This window comes from Apteryx mantelli, chromosome 3 (genome assembly GCF_036417845.1).
Source record: "Apteryx mantelli isolate bAptMan1 chromosome 3, bAptMan1.hap1, whole genome shotgun sequence".
Lineage (NCBI taxonomy): Eukaryota > Metazoa > Chordata > Aves > Apterygiformes > Apterygidae > Apteryx > Apteryx mantelli.
Genome location: NC_089980.1, coordinates 132,512,268 through 132,532,219, shown reverse-complemented (window position 1 = coordinate 132,532,219; position 19,952 = coordinate 132,512,268). Strand labels below are relative to the sequence as shown.

At 39.4% G+C, this 19,952-nt stretch overlaps 1 protein-coding gene across 1 annotated transcript in view; it reads right to left on the bottom strand.

Moving 5' to 3' along the window:
• Nucleotides 1-14,062: 14,062 nt before the first annotated feature.
• Nucleotides 14,063-19,952, bottom strand: part of PTCHD4 (patched domain containing 4) — an 87,783-nt gene continuing 81,893 nt past the window's right edge. Inside the window, exon 3 of the mRNA XM_013955614.2 lies at nt 14,063-15,696. Coding sequence (XP_013811068.2) covers nt 14,063-15,696 — 1,634 coding nt within the window. The remainder of the gene's footprint in view (nt 15,697-19,952) is intronic.

Genomic DNA, 19,952 nt, shown 5'->3' with positions numbered 1-19,952 from the left:
CAGAATTGCTAAAATTACCGCCCACTCCTAATAAAGAACAAGAAGCCATTTCATGCCATATGTTGGTATCTTGTTGACACAGCACCTCACACTGGTCTTCTGAGAGCGGACATCTGTTTAGTTTGGGATCACATTAGTTAAAAAGCTGCTTAGCCTGAACTGATCGTACACCTACCAAATTCAGTGGCCATTTCTCATTGACTTCCCCAAGGGAAGGTCAGGGCGCCTCTTTCAGATTTAGACCCTCGCAGTACTGACCTGTCCTGTCATGCCAAGCGCCATACAAAACCAAAGTGCTGCAATGCTTTCAGGAGCTGCAATTTAATTTAGTTTCAACAGCAATAACATAGCTACTATTGATAACCGGCACAGCAGGGATTTCAGCACAGCCAATCACTTAAGTACTTACCCAGCTTCTCAAGAGTGTTTTGTTTGCATCACATACTCTAAAACTAATTCAGATATGTCTGTATGAGCTGCAGCCATTTCTCTGTGATGCATCTTGGGAACGATGTGCCTATTCCAAGCACTGAGCAGTTACCCTACTTTAAAGGATAGATGAACACATAACCATAAGGAAATCTGTAACATTCCCAAGTAGAATGTAAATTATAGGTAGAAAGCCCAAAATGATCATGAATAAGACTGGCAGAAAAAAATATTCTGAAAGTTGTCCACTCTCTGATGCCCATGGTTGAATGCACTCACCTACAATCAGCCAGGATATAAGACAATTTATTGCAGATGATAGATTCTTATAGCAGCACCACAGATAATGCTTTTGACCCCTTTCATTGCTGTAAGAGATTCTACCAAGCCTGGGAGTTTCAGGACCTTACACACATTCTTGTTACGGGGTGTAACGCCTAGGCAAGGTGCTGTGAGCTCTTAGAAACATCAAATGATAAAAAACACTGCATCATTTTTCCATACACTGCCACGAAGATATCACCTGTCTTTCACACCACACAATTATCCCTGAGAATCAGTCCAAGTTCAAGATAAGGATCCTTAAATTCTATATACTCAGTATCTAGATACTTGCCTTCTTGCACAGTGGAGCTTTCTACTAGCAGAATAGAGTCTTTCTGCAGAGAAGACAGATCCACCCTTCTTGGGGACCTGCTCTGGTTGAATACCCCAGCAACTGAAAACTGTTGCAAAAATTAACTCCTTCTGTTTAAGGGCAATATACACTCATGCAACTTAATTTTGCCTACCACAGCGATCACTGTGACCTATGCAAATCTGCTTCTGAGATGGGTGTGAGACAACCAACAGCTTGGAACAGATCTAAAGCCCATCAGTCAGTATACCACCAAAATTTGAAAGGATCCAACACTGAAGGTACAATAAAGTTATTTTCAGTAAGAACAGCAACAAAAGCTACCTTTTTTTTTTTTGCCAGAACTAGAACTACAAAGGTAACCTATATAAAGGAAGAGAATGAACTGAAAATCTCACCAGTCAGCAACAGTTTAACTTTACTAGGTCCAAAATGATGTATTTATATATTTTTAATATTCGTGTCCATACTCCACCTTTTATTTTTCACAATAAGTTGATCAACATTTTCTTCCAGGTTTTCAAAAATAATAAATGAAGATAAGTGTAGAACTATTTTTTTTTTAGCCAAGAATTGGCTAAAATTTTAGAATGAGAACTGAAATTTTAGTTAAGAATTCCTTTCTCATTTTAAGAGCAAATATAGATGTAGAATCCCACCTCATGTTATGGTTACTGTGAAATTTGAAGGCAGTCCCAAGCCTTTGTGATCTCTCTTTTACAGCCAGGCATACATTATCCTTTTTCTTTGACCTCAGCATGGTCTGAGGTCTTGTTGGTTTAAGTGGGACTCTACATGTCTCATCTGCAACACGCACAGCAAACTTTGTCAAGCTTCTCTGTTTCCTTGGCAATGAAAAGGAGGAGTTCTTGCTACCACTTCCAAGATACCTTTCTTAGTCTTAGCAATTTATGAAGTTTCTAGGCTAGGTATTTATTCTGTAAGGTACCTCTGTCACTTTGGATCCAATTTTCATCCTCCTTCATAAAAGCGAAATTAGCATAGCATCAACACAACAGGCATGGTAGCACCTGGCTTAGGTCAAGAGAAATAGTGCTGACTTCTCCTTCTAGTCTTCTGGAAAGCCAGAGCCTCACGGGCAGGAACAGTAGCTCTCTGCCTCATTCACCTTGACTGGTGTGAACATCCTATTCTAATTAAGACCAAGTAAACATCAATGATATAAGCAAGGAAAATTTTTTTCATTTCATCTTCAAATAATGAATCCAACTGAAGAAGAAAAATTAAGTAATTAGTTTACACCAATCAGTTAAATAAAAGAACACAAAATGGAGAAAAAATGAAAGAAGCAGCTCTTATAGCAATGTTAGTGATTGGGCTGGTTAAACATTTGTGATATGACAGCCTTAAGTCAGACTTGGAAACTTGAGGACAAAATCCTCCATAGGTGAGAAAGTGCATTTGCAATTATGTGATTCATGCTGACTTACATCATCTGAGATTCTTGGCTGTATATGCAGGAATCATTCTGATAAGCTAAGTAGCTTGATTTCCAGAAGAGTGGAGCCCTCATGACATTGATTGACATCGGGGGACATCCGACATGGGGCCAGCACTGATATGTTGCTACTGCTGAGTGTTTGTTATAAAGGCTAACTGTGACCATAAGTTGAAATACTCGGTAGTCCTGAATTTCTAGCCAGAGACCTGGTAAATTGCTGTAGTATGACTAATGATTTGCAATATGCACTGTAAAATGCTAATGAGAAGTAATGTTTCTACTGAAGTCATTTCTTGACTTCTTGTGAGTCAACTGAATAACTTGAGTGTTATACTACTAACATACATTTCTTGCACTTAGTATTACCCGTGTCTGGCAATGGAAGTGTGTTGCAGCACAAAGACATCTACCACTTCACCATGCGAAATGACAACTAGCCGCTTTTCATTCACCGAGGGGAATTTCTCTAGCAGGACACAGGCACAGAGTGGACAAGCATGTGGAAGTCATGTTCCTCCTCCAGCACCAACTGGCAGAAGCATTTTTCCGTCAGTGCCTTTTTTTTTTTTTGTGCCTTCTAGTTGCTCTTTCAGTGCCTTTTGGGGCCGCTAGCTGGAAAACCCACCTAGATAATTGGTAATTGGTTTAGAAATGGAAAATAAATATGATTGTGGAAAATAGCATGACAAAGAGGGACAGGCCTATGCTGAGTCAGGTCCCCTCACTGATATGACTGACAAGCCTGTGTCCTCTGACCCTGCTCAGACAGGAATATGAATTATCCCCTCAGTCTCATTTGAAAGGAAAGCACTTTTGTAGGTAAGTAGAGAGCCTCAGTCCAGGCGGTTCCCCCTAGACCGAAGTCCTGAGGACCAGTTCTTCAGAATACACCCAGAGACTTCAAGGCAAAACCCAAAGATTACAGTTCGCATTTGATGGGAGAGGGCTTTTTGTGCATGAAGTACACACTTTAATGTGTCCTTGTAAGCTCAGTACTAGCTCAAGGACCTGAGAGATGTGTGTGCTGGTATCTTCATTATCAAGAGCAAGAGAAGGGATAGCACGGAGGCAGGAGCAGATCTTGTACCCATGGGGCAACTCTGCGCAGGATGGGGGCAGGTTCCTGCTGGCTTCCCAGAGCTGATCAGAGAAAGTCTGAGAAAACCATGCACAAGAGAAAATCTGTGCCTTTGTAATGAAACAGTTTGAACTCCCAGCCCCACCACAGAGGGAAGAGAAGCTGAGAGCTACCAGCGAAGCAGAGGAGAGGGGAGAAGCTGGAGCATGAAAGGAAGAGAGCAAGGAGCTATCGGTATGAGTGAGAGGTGAAGAAAGAAACTGGGTTATGTCCTATAGAGGCAATTATCTAGTCAGCTTTTTCTGGGAAAGTTAAACATTTGGTCACATTCAGGAGAGCTTCAGGGCAGCTGTAAATTGTTTATCAGGTGATAGTCTGGGAGGGACCGTACGCCAGCTCAAGGTTGCCAAGGCTCGTTCTTCACTGACTTGGACCAGCTCTTCCTGGTCTTCCCTGAGATGCCTGTTCCCTGCACACCTCATGAGGAAGGACATGCCAATTCCTCCTGCTGCCTAAGGTCTTAGCTCTACATTTGCTCTTAAAAAAAAAAAAAAAAGTTTATTTTCTTTAAAAATATATGTAAGGGACGAGATATCTGATAGAATAGTCCTGCAATACACATTAATGCTGAATATCTTTCTACTGAAGAAAGGGAAAAATCTAACAATAAAGAGTAATATATTTTATTGAAGATTTCAATCTTTCAAAGACATAAATATTTGGTATAGAATTTCACGCTCAATAAAAGGCTGTTATACAAATATGGTCATGGTATAATCTTGGAAAATATTAACAGTTTTCAGCAACAAGGGAGTTTTAGGAGGGAGAAAAAACAATATTGACCTGTTGTGTTTATTCATAGCATAGTAAAGTGTCCTACACCTGAGAAATTCCAGTAATTAAACACCTAATGTGAAATTCATACAAAGAAAGGTTAAACAAAATTTGCAACTTAAAGGGATATAGAAAAGCTAACCACCATGGGTTGAAAAAAAAGAACAAACATTATCTTTATTTAAGTTGTAAATGGACATAAATAACAGTTGGAAAAAATGACCTTCATCTTACCCTACAGCGCTTTGCTTAATTCAGTCCTTTTTATATTCCTTCTGTAGCAACTCTCAGCTGCTCACGATTATACTGTTTAAAGTGTTCCCATCACCAAGCTGCCACCCTGGAGCTCTAACAACCCATCTTAACCCCCTCTCCCCAAAGCAAACACTCAAACCGATTATTGCCCATCACTTGAAAACTATTTATCAACATTTTCATTGAAGTTACAATGAACATGGATGTCCTGGATGGATGAATATGACCGACTTCAGACACGCACTCAGGTATATGAGCTAGGTTTCCTAGTTATTAGCTCCCTTCTGCAGCACTTTCCTTTCTTTAGCTGTTTTGTAGCTGTTTTGGTAGCTACCTTAGGTTCTCATCCTAAAGTAGCTATGTGAGCTAGACGAATTGCAGTACCTGCTTCTCTTCTTTGATTATAGCCTTAGAGAGGAGGTCTTTGATATGTAATTTTACAAGTCTGAGTAAGGACAGATATATTCCATATTTTGCTTTCAATGCCGTCGTGTGTTTTGGTAACGTATTGGCTACAAATATCGTAGGGGAAGAGCCATTTCCTTCCAAGATACTACATGTCATTAGAACCTTAAATGCTTATAGTGCCTGTGCTGCTATTGAGCTCAATATTTTAGGGCAAAGTTTTTGAAAAGGCATTGTTCTTTTAAGGAACAGGGATCAGTTACGCTGAAGCCTTTTAAGGAAGCAGAAGAAATGTCTGATTTAAGACCCTCTGTCTCCTTTTAAGATTAGAGTATCTGCTTCTCTCACTCCTCAGACTGGCAAAGACTTATGTGCACATCTTCACAGACATCACGATGGCTCCACTGAAACCAATGAGACTATTGACAATGTGTATGGCTTGACAGTTGCATCTGTTTTTGCAGGAATGAAAACTTGATCTCTCTTTCTGGTACATATAAGCCTTTTGCATCAGAGGTAGCCAGGGATTCCCCACTTCTGTCCCTTTCATGTCACCATTCATATTTAATTTAATTATAAAGCAACAGATGATGCCATGGCAAGTTTTACACTGGGTACAAAGACAGTATGTTTTTGTGCAGCAAAGCTGGATTTAACTTCATGGAGCAATTCCTCTTATACCCATAACAGAGGAGCATCCAGCACTTCTCCAGGATATCACTTGAAAGAAATAATGAATGACCTTAAATTAAAATTTTCATTTTTTCTTTTAAAGTAAACCCCAAATTGAGCTTTAACTTGGTAAAATACGGTATTCTTATTTTAGGTCAAATATTTTCTTGTTATTTTTCCAGGAAAAGTGTTCATCAAGGCTTTGTTCTTGCCTGAGTATTGTATGACTGTAACAAATCACTAAAATGTCCCTGAGATGTCTCACATCAGGGAAATTGAAACCCTGAAAAATATATGTGCTTGGCACGGTGTTTCTACATATTGTGAAATTGCTGCTATAATGGTAGGATTTAGCACGTTATGGGAAATGGCCTTTTCTTTTAAGGCCCCATTCTCAGCAAAGCTCGTATTTAACTTGAAGCGCTGAGATAAACTGCATCCTTACTTAGCTCAGTACTTAAACACATGCTTAAATTTAAGGATGTTCTGGTCCATGAGACTGAAGCATTTGATTAAACTAAGTCATTTGCTTGCGTCCTTTGCCAGATTAAGATCTCCAGAAGTAAATACCAGTATGAGTACAGGCTGCATCAGTGTCTAAAGTTACAACTCTGCTAGTAAACTAAGCAATGTCAGGGGATGCTCTCTGGCCTTGAAGGCAGCTGGCATGGTCTGTCAATGTCCATAATACTAAACTCTCCTATATTCCAAAATAAGGGTAATTGCAACCAAACTCTCTGGTGGGAATGGTCCCTGGGCCATGCCGGCACTCAGACTGTGCCTGGGAATTGTTTGGGAAAGTGTTAGTTTTCTGTCCCAAAGCTGTGCCGGGGACTTCTCTAGCAATTTTATAGTGCTGAGGATTAATTCTAGTGGCTGGGTCATGCCATGGTGTTGGCTAATTTACTAGTACAGGCATAGCCAGGAATCACATCCAAAGGTAGCAGTCTTGGTCTTTAGAGGCTGCACCCTAAGTTCTGTGCTTCAACTAGCTGATATCAGGCTCAGCACTTGGATCAGTTTTTACTGTGCTGTTCAGTAGCAGTCTATATTTAAATACATGGCTCTCTGAGGTAGTAAGAAGAGAAAAAAATCTTGTTCCCACATAAGTACTGTTACTGTTTAGCTTTTTACAGTCAGAAGATGAGCAATAGATGAGCAATAACTTCAATGAGACTGACACCCTGGTAGCTCTTTGCTCATCATCTCACGGTGGAAAGTTGATCTGGCTGCAGAACTGAATTTTGAAACTACCTCTTTTTTTTTTCTTTTTTTTTCTGTAGAGACAAAACAAAATCATGCATCCCACAAATTCTATATATTTAGTGTTTAGATCTGCACATTAAGAATAAGGGCCTATCTCTGAATCAGTACGTGCTAACATTTTTACTGTGCCAAAAGCTACAAATTCTCCTTTGATATGGAGTAGAAAACAATGGGATTTTCTCCAAGAGAAGACTTTGATTCTGGCAAATAGGATATTTTCATAGTTCAGGAACTATCTTCACTGTGATAAGTCTCTTGAAGTCTAGGCCTTATTGATGAAAAGAAATAATAGCATAGAAGTATCATGCCAGAATTACAATAGAAATAGAAAATAATTTATTTTGGACCAAGATTTCTCTATTCATGGGGATGTTTACTATCTATTCAGCTCACATTTGTATTCAAATTCCCCTGTAAAAATTTGCTACCCAAAGATGAAGCTAAAATATTTTATGGCCTATTCTCAAGTGGCTCATTGAAGCAACAACGATGCTCTTTGCCCTTCGCAAAGGAGCTCAGTACAACTTTCAACATGCAGCTAGGAGGTGCCGAAGCCCAAAACGAACAGCAGTTTTGTCCAAGGTCACTCAGCAGGATGATGGCAGTCACAGTACAGGGCTACCATGCTGTCTTCTCCTGGAATATATCCCTTCTCCTGTAGAAGCTGTGCTAGTCTGTCCAGGACTTCAGTACACAACCAAGGTAGGTGCTGATGTGTGCTCAGGGGTACTACACAGCCGATACTGCTGAAATACTGTTTTTGCAAGTACTGGTGACATCTTCAGCAACCTGTGATAGAAATACTGCCTGGAGTATCCAGAGGGCTGATGCGGAGGGCTAAGTTAAGCAATATGCTGCTGAGGTGCCATTAATGTTTCTCATTATCAGCATTTCCATTAGAAATATTTGTTTCCAGAGGCTTGTATAATTTAGCCCCAAAACTATGCTCTGGACAAAAATCTTCATGCAAAATGTCCTGGCAGGTCTATATTCTCTTTTTGAGGGCATGAAGAAAAATCCATTTAGTTTTGTTTCTGAGATAGAAAAGCACAGAACAGAAGGAATTTCTAAGATAAAGGAGTGCTCAAAGAAAGAAAATGTCCACAGCAAAAAAACCACAAAAAGTAGAAGTTTATGAGATAAAAAGTGCAGAAAAATGGAAATTTAGGCTTAATTATTTTCTGAGCTTTCTTACAGACACTTCTCTGGTTGAAGAGCATTTTGTAGCTGTTTGGGTGCTATTATAAATTGGCTAGTTCTGTAAGAGACTCTGCACTCTTACATCCAAGCACCTTCCATTTATTTCAATAGGGTTATGCTCTCAAAGTTTTCAAAAATAAATAAGAAATTTTTGAAAAGATTGAGAGTGCACACAGAAGACTGAAGTACAAGATAAGTTGAGCTGCAAAGGAAAGACATCCTTAGGGAGCAGGAAGGGGAAACTTTCTTTTCTTTAACAAGGAAGCAGTAAGAAAATAAGAACAGTGTTGTGGGCACACTGGTGCATTAGAGGGGAAACACAGGAAACAAGGAGAGATGAGGTTCAGAACTTCTTCACAATTGTTTGATTTCAACAGGATTCTGACTGCACGTCTGAGCAAGAAGGCCAGATCCTTATGTTGGACCTGAAAACACACCAGTCTTGTGGGTAAACAACATGATGCACCACCATGGGCAGGCTGAGCATCTCACTTTCACGTTAGATCCTTTTCTTCTAAGCCCCAAAGGAGCTAGAAACACTTGGGAAAAATAAAGCCTTGAGGATTAAAAATGTTCCTGCTCATAGGAAGGCGGAGAGTAAACAAGGGGGCATGCAACATCTGTGCCTGCCGCATGGCATGTGCCTCCCGGTTCCCGTTATCAGCTTTCTCAGGTGAATTAGCAGCTCTGAATCTCCTTCCCAAGGGTATGTGAAACCCCAGATGGATCTGATCCTTGAGAAGCCCACGCTGGGGTGGGGAAATCTCCACTCACTTGGTCCATGATATCCCTTTATGCAAGCATATGGTGAAAGAAGCATTCTGCATGCTGGATGAACTTCCTTCCACATTCAAATCTAAATTTCCTTCCCTGTTCAAATGACTTCTTGCTTGAGTAAAATAGGATGGACCAAGATTCAGAGTTTTGACTGTCTATAATTTGATTACATGAATCTCCACACAAAATGCTTCACTCAGTTTCTACTTCACTTTAATATGAGCATTTCCATCAAAGTAACATGCCTCTGAGATTGTCTTAACATCATGTTTTGCTTAGAGCCTTGTTGGAGGGTACACCACCTCTTTGTGAAGTATCCCTTTTCTCCAACATTTCATGTGTCCTTTTCACTAAGTGCCTAACTTTACTTGCTTTCAGTGTTTCCTAGGACATCAAATGAGAGCTTGAGGTACTAAAAAACTTAGTGTTGCAATGAAAAAGAACTTATTAAAGTTTATAATTGCAGAAAAATTAATCAAAGAGACTAGCATGAGCCAAGTTCTTGTCATAGTGAAATACGGAATAACTCCAATGAAATAAATCTTAATTATGCTTGAGTCACTACACAGTGTGACTTAATTAAGAAGAGAGCAGTGACAGTCTTCTGGGAAAAAAAGAACACTGATTATACAACTATTTTACTTCATATTTCTTCCTTCCACACTCCTTCCTTTCCTTCCCACTGGAGAAAATTTAAAAACTAGAGTTGGACAAGTAAATTCAGATAGATCTTAACATGTGGTAGGTAACATCCTAAATAGGAGTTGTTTGAAATAAAAAGCTAAGAATGATAGCCCTGAAGATAATCTCTTTAGAATGAACATAGTTTTAAATTACACATGCAAGGTGCCATGCATCCATACCTATTGTGGCCATAAAAAGTATGTTGCTTTGTTAGATAATAGGTTTATGAAACATCAAGTGTTGGACTGCAGAGGTGATTAGTTAAAGTGAAAATAGCCAATATGAGAAAGTTGAATGGAGAAATTACAAAAGGAAAAGTATCTTCACTGCAGCCTCCTGAATGCAGCATGCAACAATGGCTATATATTATAGACAGACAGATATAATGTTCAACAGGCATATCAAAAATGTAAGAGGTTCATTTGTCATGATTTCATTTCTTATCAGAAAGAAAACATGCAAAGTCAGATATATCACGGCAATAAATCTGTTGACTTCAACAGAGTTATCTATCTCAGCTGTGAATTTGAACCAATATATTTTGAGTGAATGAAACCAAACCAAGTAGGAAAATGGACACGGGGTTCTTTCTGGTTTATGTAGACCACATATAAAAACAGACATTAAAGGAATATGTGCAGTATCCCAGATGACTCCTGGTAACTGGTTAAAAAAAATAACAAAAACAAAAATAGAAAAGTACATATGAAGATCCAATATGCACAATGTATGAAGGTATCAGATTGCTTTGTGTGGGCTGTGTTCTGTCTTCACAGGTGCTTATGTAGCTCCAGTTGAGCTGAACAGGTGTCATGTGGCTGCAGAAGAGGGCAGAATTGATTGAAAAGGACCAAAAGCAAAGCAAGTGAACAAAAGGAAAGAAAGTAAAAATATGGACTGCCCCAGCCACACTATCCAAATGATTCCAATGAGAATTGGATTATAGAAGAAAATAATCTTTTTTAGCTTCAGATGAAACATTTCATTAGTCCACAGAGACTGACATATCTGCAAATGTGACAGTTGCAACGGCCTTTCTCGGTGGATCTGGAAAACAGTTGATAAGTAAGATAACAAAATAATATCTTTGGAAGGTCTAGTTTGTTTTCTGCTCCGCATTACATGTTGACAAAGAAATTTAAAACTCCTGGTTCCAGCGTGTATTCAATTTATATTGTGTCTGGTATATGCAAGTGCTAGTGTGCATGTCTGATATCCATAGAGAAGCTGGTTTAACATCTCATCATACTCTAGCTCATTTCAATGTGCCATACCATCAGAATCACCTTGTGTGGACCCATCCTCAGTAGTGTCATCCTCTGATTTCTTAGCTCATCATTCCCTGCTAAGGGGATGACAGTGCCAATTTTTAAAAGATCTGTTCTGAATGAAAGCCAGGCAAAATTTGATCTGAGTTACACTGGGAAATTGTCCTTAAAATAGATGTTTGGGAGGTGAGTTGCTAAAGTTTCCTTCTTTTCTCTTTCACTTGATATTTGGACATTTTATGTGGGATTAAACTCACCAAATGTGGATAAGTCTGCACTGCAATGCCTATGTCTGAGTTAATTGCCCTGAGCTCCCTTTGTCATCAATGCACAGAAACAGGCACTTGTAAGGTATGATTCATTTAATCCTAATGCAAACTTGTAAAATGGGTCAGATGAATCTCATCACAGAAGTGCCTGTTCCTCTCCTATGGCCATAAAAGAAGCTCAGATATAAATATCTACATTGTCAGTGTCTAAAGTTAGATGAGAGGAATACCAGCTTTGATGACTTTGGAAAATGCTACTTTCTTCAATACAATGCGTGCCGGAGATCTCTGGGATACATCTGGGCAGTACAAGAGGACATGAGCAACTTTCACAGAGAGACACAGAGTGCGTGTGAAAAAGGGAACCTCCAGAAGTGACACCCCAGGATCACAGTTATGCTATAATAATTCAGTTTTTGTACAGACAATGGAGAAGGGAAATGTAAGACGAGGTATGGAAAGCTTGTTATTCATAACTGACTGTTCTAAAAAGGATGGATATTGCACAAAATCTTCAAGATGCAAATCCAGGTCAGTAACACTTTCCAATTAGAGACACATCTGAGCCATATTCCAACATTAAACATCCCTGCTTATAAATCTTACTAAACTATTTAGATCTTAGCTTTACAGCTGGCCCTGGGATATGTCGGGTCAAACTAGTAACCTTGATGTAGATACACCTGAAGTTTAGATCGGGATTTAAACTTTGGAAGCTTTGTCTATCTAGAAAGTTCTCCTTTCTCTAAATCCTGTTGCATCCAAAAGGTCCTTTGAACTATTAAGAGCTTTGACCACTCCTAGAACACAGAGGTCATTTTTGGCAAATGATAATGGCAAAGTACAGAAAGTACAGAGAAGAGGAAAAATTGCATTCCTTGAAAACAGAAGCAGCTAATGAACATTAGAACCAGTGTTCAAATGGCTTTTTTTGTGCGGCAAGTGAACTTACCCTGGCTCTCCCTAAATATGAAACAGTAGGAAGGGACAGGAGATGGCACAGAGCAAAGAATAAACTTCTTGCAGAGAGCTTTTTTTAGTGAAACATATGTACATGCCCTCATCAGCAAACTTCTCTGCAGATCTGAGACTGAGTTAACCAGCCACAAAAAAACAGGTATATACATTTTGGAAGGCAAACAGCTTCCAGACATCTTTTAAAGGAATCCACAAGTAATACAAAGTAGACAAACACTCCATATACTGATATCTTTACATAGTGTCCTCATGGATACTATATATTCAGGAAGACATTGCTCATATAGGTGATGCTATGCCATATTCCAGAGAGTAGAAAGCAAGCCCTTTTAAAACACCAAAAGGGGAGATGGACATGGCAAGCTCCAGCGTGGGACTGGGCCAAGAGCAAACTGAAATGGCTAGATCTCTTTTCATCCCTCCTCTTGCGCTACTAAGCTGTATAGTTTACAAAGCAGAGAGAGTCATTCATAATTCTTTACAGTACAGTTTCTAGTGTCATGTAGTAACTGCGAATTTACTGCACTTCTCTATGAAATTTCAACTGCCAGGACAAAGCTTTATGTTGCAGACAATCAACACTCAAATATTTAGGAATAATATAACAATAATAAAGACGTTCCTCCCTCACCTCCCCTTCCCACAGGGGACCTATCTGTCTTTTTACAGGTAGCGGTTTACTCAGCCCCATGAGAAACTTAACAAGTTCTTTTTTGTATGTGGCAAGTATTGGACTGATATTTTGCTTAAGGAAGGGGAAAATCCCACTTCCTGCAGCATATTGCAGGGACCAGCAAACATATTCCTTTGTCCGTTGGACCAAATATATAATGCTAATATGGTGCGGGTGCTCCAGGGCTGACTCAGCTATTCCACGATCACATTGTTATGTCTGTGATATGCCACCCAACATTACTTATAAAGCAACTGCTTGATTAATATTCAGTATTTAATGTTAACACTAAAAACGTAGGGGTTTGAAGTGTTACACTGCAGGAACTGCAAATACTGTTGCAGTGGTAATGGCCTGGGTTAGTTTCATGAGTTCTATTAGTTCAAGGGGACTTTCACAGTTCAAAAATACCAAAATGTAGGTAAGGTGATGACCAACAGTTGTGACCACTTGGGATAAAGGTCATAAGTCAGTGTTTAAGGAACTAAATATTAGGTTTCCAAATGGCCTATGATTACTTCTTCTCTTATATGAACAGCACTTCTATCACTTGGCAGTATAACTTTGCCATCTAAATTCACAATAACACTTTAATTGTGGTGTTATAGATACACATGGTACACTAGTACTGGGAAGTACTTTGGCTTAGATTGTTTTAAACACCTACTTCCCAAGTGCATAGGTTTTGTTTTAACCAACTTGCCCAAGAAAATAAGGAGAAAATACCATAGCATTTTTTAACTCTCTTGGTTTTGTTCCCTTTTCTCAGTTGAAATGTTTATGCTTTTCTGTGGACAATTTTATCAAACTGTTCTGCCTTTTTCCCTACTAATACCTTAATGGTAACTCTTTTTTCACTCCTGCTTCAGTCTTACATGTGACAGATCAAACAATTCCCATTAGGGCTACAGTCTGAGATTCAGGAACACTTAGTGGCCAACAGACTCTTCCTTAGTGGAGAATGAGGATTCAAAGGAAACATTTGATATTATTTTTACTTTCATTATTTTTGTTAAAAAAAGTTTGCACCTTGATGTGTCATGAATACCCCTTCTTGATCTTCCTTTTCCTTGTCAGACCTGGCCAGCACAAGCAGCTGAGATCTTTGCTCTATTTTCCCTGCATCTCTGTGCAACGCTTTTTAAAAAGAGAATATATATTTTTTTCTAAGCCTTTCAGACTGCTGTCACATGATCAGGATTCTCCTGAATCTCTATGCATTCAATCTCTTCTCGTTCCTTCCTTTTGGCCCGTTTCTTTTTCTTGTGGTGCTTTTTGGAAGGTGGGAAAAAGGTTAGAAAGACGGGCAAAATAACAAAACAGTGCAGAAGTGTGCAACTGCCGGCAAGCAGCAAGCATTTGAACAGTGTGAAGGTCAAGTTAGAAGGCACAAAGAGAAGGGGGACCAACCCAATAAGAAAAGAAGTAACATTTTGCAAAATGGCTGTCCCATGCTCTTGGAGGGAGTTCTTTATACACTGAGTTCGGGTGTGCTCCGTAGCTAGTACAAATGTATAAAGCAGGGGTGCACAGTGATCTATGGCAAAATTCAAAGCGTAGATAAGGCACAGTATAGAAATGCAATCCATGTCTACATTCCATAAGGTCATCAAGCCAAGGACACCCAGCTCTATTGAGGTGACACTGAGAATTAACCAGAAATTTCCCAGAGGATGGATAACCAGGAAAAAGGTCAGTATTAACACCAGCAGGATGCCAAAACCAGAAATCAGGACAGGCATAGTTACTGATAAACCATAGTGGTCCATGAAGACAAAGGTAGGATTGAACACAATGAACTTGATGCTCTGTATAAGAGAGAGGGGCCTTAACTTCTCCAACAATTGCACCGCCTCCCTCTGTGTGTTTTCACTAGTCCTGGCCACCAGGTACAAACGAGAAGCAATTATGTTGTTCTCATCTCCAGCCTTGGAGAAAATGATGTCATTTTTGAAGTGCTGGAATTCTGGCTTTTTTAAAAAGGAGCTCTGGAGGATGCTGATAAAGTCACTTTTGTTGGTTGCAGTAATATTACCCACTCGAAGGTACTGGTAATACTGTTCAATCCAGGATACTGTATTGAACCCCTGGCTAAGTGTTTTTAGGTCTTCTTGCACAGTGCCATTCCAGTACTCCAGAGGTTCATAAATGTAGAAGCCTATCACTGGGCTGTAGTTGCTGAAATACTTTTGCTGAATGAGGGCATAGGAGACGCTTGGAGACTCACTGGCTAGAAGGTTGATAATATTGGCTCCATCATTAATCTGTAAGCACCCCATAAAGGAGAAAGAGGCATAGATGAGATATAGTATTACCACAAATGGCTTGACATAGATGTTGGTAATCCACTCATTGTAATGCTCTCGGAGAAAATGCTGGATAAAGTGATGCTGGTACGGGTTGGTCTCATGATGAGAAGTATGATGATGGCCGTCATTCATCATAGTCTGGAACCACACAGGTTTCCGGTCCAGGTATTCTGCTGAAGGGATTTTACAGCAGAAGATGCTGTGATAACGGTTCTGCTCCAACTGGCCAGCAAAGACCAGGCAGGAACCAAAGAAAGAGAAGATATAGAAGTAATTCAACAGAATGGAGACACACATATTCTGGCAAAAGACTTTTACAGCTTCAATGTTGGTGAAAGGGCTGGCACCCATGCCAAAGGCTATGAAGTACAAGGAGCTTGTCATTGTATAGGAGACCATGACATCCGAGTAGGCATCTGCTACTCTATCCTTGAATGGCAGATTCTCTCTGGTTCGACGCCATCCTGAAAGAAGTTCAAACACTCCTTTGGTTCCATGACCTGAAACGATAAAACAAAAAATATATATGTGTATATATAACAGGGGGGCACATTTTTTCATCCTGCAGCAGTTAAAAAATTTGTCAACTAAGTTTTGTTATGATTTTCTTATCAGTTAAACAAAAGCAAAATGCTCACACAGGTCTGTCTAAAGCTAGATACCAGAATTCATATGCAGGTGCTTAAATAAATGGACTGATGTTCTGAGATTCTCCATGTTCGGCATCCCTGTCCTGAATGATGAAATACGCTTTGAAAAGATACTCATTGATTTTAATAGCCATTGAATTAATTCCCAAATGAACTGCCTATATAGGACTAAGCAGGATATCGTTTAGCTTAAGTTTAGGGTTCATTCTTGAAATTCCTTGTGGCAGCCTACTGCATCTTTCAAGGTTTAAGGGATTCATTTTGACACACTTACTAATGCAAGAAGCAACTTCCAGAATATAAATTAATAGTGTTACCTGAGAAGTGAGTAGGTGTGATCAAGAAATGAACACCTTGGTTCTTGGTAATGAACAAAGGAAAAAAAAATACTGTTATTAAATATACATAACCAGAACATCTTGTATAATGGTTCTCTACCTACTGCGTGAAATTGGAAAGCCTCAGTCGTTGTCTGCAAGTTTCCCTACTTGTCCCTACTTGACATGATGGTGACGTAGAATACAATATTTGCTACATCATTAGTCCACATTAATTGTCTGGAAAGCTTATGCTTTCTTCATGATCATGTCTCTCTGTCTCTGTCTCTGTCTCAGCTATCAAGAGCTCCTCCTGGTGAGGTGGAATTCCCTCGGAAGGAGGACATTCAGAAAAGAGTCAGAGGTGGTCAGTGCTCCAGGAAAGGTTCTTACTTTGTGTTCCATCCTGAAAAGTATTTTAGGGGTATGATCTTTTATTTTAAATTGAAGCTTAATATAGATTTACTCATCACAGTCAGAATCCAGGAATTCTACAGCTATTAAGTTTTGGGACAGAACTATAAAGTTAAAGCTAAACTTACTCGAAAAGGTTTAACTATTAAAATAATTATTCATTGTATATATATGTATATACATACATACATAGGTATAATTTATACTTAGAATATATATATTCTTTTATTTTCCTGTAGAGAATTTCAAATTTGGGGAAAAATAAAAATTAACACACACAGAAAAAAACATAGACAAAAGTATTTGCCTTTCTGTCCCTCCAGGACAGCATGGGTCTCTTGTGGGCCTTGTGTCATATCTGTCATCCCTGAGCTGATAACTTAGATGTCCTAGGATGTCTCAAATAGTACTAGATATGGAGGAGATCTGAATCACTCCCTGGATGTCTATGTGTTTACATGTGTGCTTCTGAAGCAGTCATCATAGGCTCCCCTCATCTTCAGTGAAAGGGGAAAAAAAAACAAAATAGCTTCTAGAGTTTTTGACCAAGTGTAGATCCCTGCTTTAGGAGAAGGTGAACTGTTAACTTCCTCCTTATTGACTATCAGGTGTGATTGTCTTGGTGTGGTGACTGTCACACTCGCACTCTGTGTCAACCTGAGCAGGACACAGGTTTCCTCTATGGAAAAGGAAATAGAGGAATGCAGGTAAGATGCTTCAGAAATGGAGGGAGAATCAGTCTGATATCATACAGACTGTTTTCACCATAAAGTCATATTTTGTCTTATGCTGAAGAATGATATGATGAAAAATTGATGATGACCTCAGGGGCTGGGTAGCTGCCAAAGTTCTCCCACCTTCTCTTACCGCAGCCTTAAGTTACAACATAGCTATTCTGTCTGGGGCTTCCTTAACATGAGCCAACATGCAAAGGTTGGCAGCCTTAACCTCAGCATGATCCCCCAGGAAGGATGAACCCTCTAACTCCCACTCCTACCAATTGAGAACCAATTGTCAGTTCTCAATCCTCTGCTTTTTAAGCTCTCATAACATCAATCTCATCCAAAACTCAGTGATATCAGTGGAAAGACCCCTATGCCGTTTTCTGCACTTTGGATCAAGCCCTGACAAAATTTTGGACAAGGTAAGGAGACACCCCACTGGGCAGAGGAAGCATTAGAAACAGCCCCTCCACCCCTCAGTACGCATTCAGTCTGTGTAAAAACAGCATTACATGCAGCAAAACAGGAGGTAATATTCTTGTAACTAAACCAAAAATATGACAGCAGGAGATTTGCAAATAATGAAGTGTGTAATAGTGAACAAAAAATTTGTTGAGTTTCTCTTTTCATTTAAATTGTTTAGATTTATACAGCTACTTATGTTGCCCAAAGCAGACTCCTGACAGCCATTCTAGATGAGGAAAATTACAGCATAAGCTGTCAAGTTCTGTGAATGCTACCTGTTTTACTGCAAATAGCATCCCTAGTGAAAGATAAACACACAATGTTACAGAAATCTTGCAGTTAGCAAAAAAATCTTTGTGGAAATGTTTCCGTCTTATGAATCAGCATCTTGCTTCGGGAGGGACCTTGGATTTCTTGGGAAGTTTAGGGTGAGTCAGTTCAAATTCCCAGGGCATGGCATTCTGGCGCACTGTCACATTTAGACTGTCTAGCAGAAAAACTGGCTCCTTAGTCTGAGTAGAGTTACAGAATCCAATGACTTGGTGCAAATTTATCTTATATTTAAAGCAAGCATGTAAATACCCTCCAGTGTGTGGACCATGCTCGCTGGTCATCAATAAAGACAATTCTGTTCCAGTGCCCATGTCCTGGTTCTGTTTAATTTAATGGTATAGACGCTGTGTTTAATTCTATTTTGGAAACACTAGGATACAATGCTTTTCCTCAGATATCTGTGCTCACCCCCTTTCCATATACCAATTGATTCTGGATCATTCTTTTTCAGATGTTTCTGCTGAAGATCCCTCTAGTATCTGATAGTACCTCTTGACACTTGTTAATATCCCATTTGTATGACTATAACACTTTTTCCTTTCCCACCCAGTTTCTGATATTCCTTGCCCCTTCTCTTCCAGCTTTAGGCACCCCCTCTTCTTTCTTTCTCTCTCTCTCTAGTTCTCTTTTCTTTTTCTCTTCTGTTATGAGGAAGTCCGAGGGAGATGGGCAGTAGCACCAGATTTGTGCTCCCACAGTGGGTGGCGTTCTTCCTGTCTTCACTTCTCAACCAACCTCTCTCACAGAGGGCAGAGTGATCATGCTGAGCTCCCCCCCAATTTCCAGGTGATTTCCTGCCATCTAGGACTAAGGGAAACTGTGGTCTGCAGATATCACATCGGGAACAATTATCTAGGGTCTGGATGAGATTTTGAAAATGTCTTTCTTCTCCAACCTCTCTTTTCCCTTCAACAACAAAACTGCAGGCACATTAGGTCAAACTAAGGGTTGCTCTACATGTGTCTAGCTGACCTGACAAAGAACAGGGATAGATTTTTAAGAAAAGGGTATTGGAAGCAGGGCGCCTGTAGAGTCATTCCTACCCAGTTTAGCCTCTGTGATTTTGGCAGTCAGGAGTGAAAGGCCTGCCAAAATCAGCGGCTGCATTTGCAACGTCATGTTTGGAGACACTGATGGACCTTCATGAGTTTATCTAATCCCTTTTTGAATCCACATGATTGTGGGAGCTTCTTGTTAGGAAACAGAGCTAAAAGTGAATCATAAAATCAAATAGAAAACGCCAAGAGTTTGGAAATGTTAAAATGGATAGAGTGGATCACTTTGATGTTTTTAAATCAGAAAATTGTCAGAGCAAGACTTTTCACACAAACAGTTTGAGTTATGATGAATGGGCACTTTCCAAAGAGGCCTTAGGTGAAGAAATGCTCTACCAGCTCTATCATCAACTTACAGTAGTATCGACTTTTTCTCTGCTTATTACATAATCTCACTCATCTGCCAACCTGTGAGGTTATGTTCACTCTTGCATCTATACAACAGTTTTATTCTTATTCAGTTTTAAACTGTAGTGTATCAAGTTCTCAGCAATTTGTGCCTGAGTGCATTTAATCTTAAGGTAGGTATATATTGACTAATAAAAAGGTTCTTCCTTCTGAAACGTGTATACAAAGACTACCCAAGAGTATACACTAATGTGTATGCACCAAGCTGTGTTAAAACTGAAGATTAAAATACTATTATAAAACTCTAGATTTTTTTTCTAGTGGAATGAGTAATATTTTAAGAAATAAAACATTGATATTTGCAATCCTCTTTGAGGATGAAACCTAGCACTGCTTTTCCTATTATTGCACAAATGTAAACTTTCTAATTATCCACCCTTTCCAGAAAACTT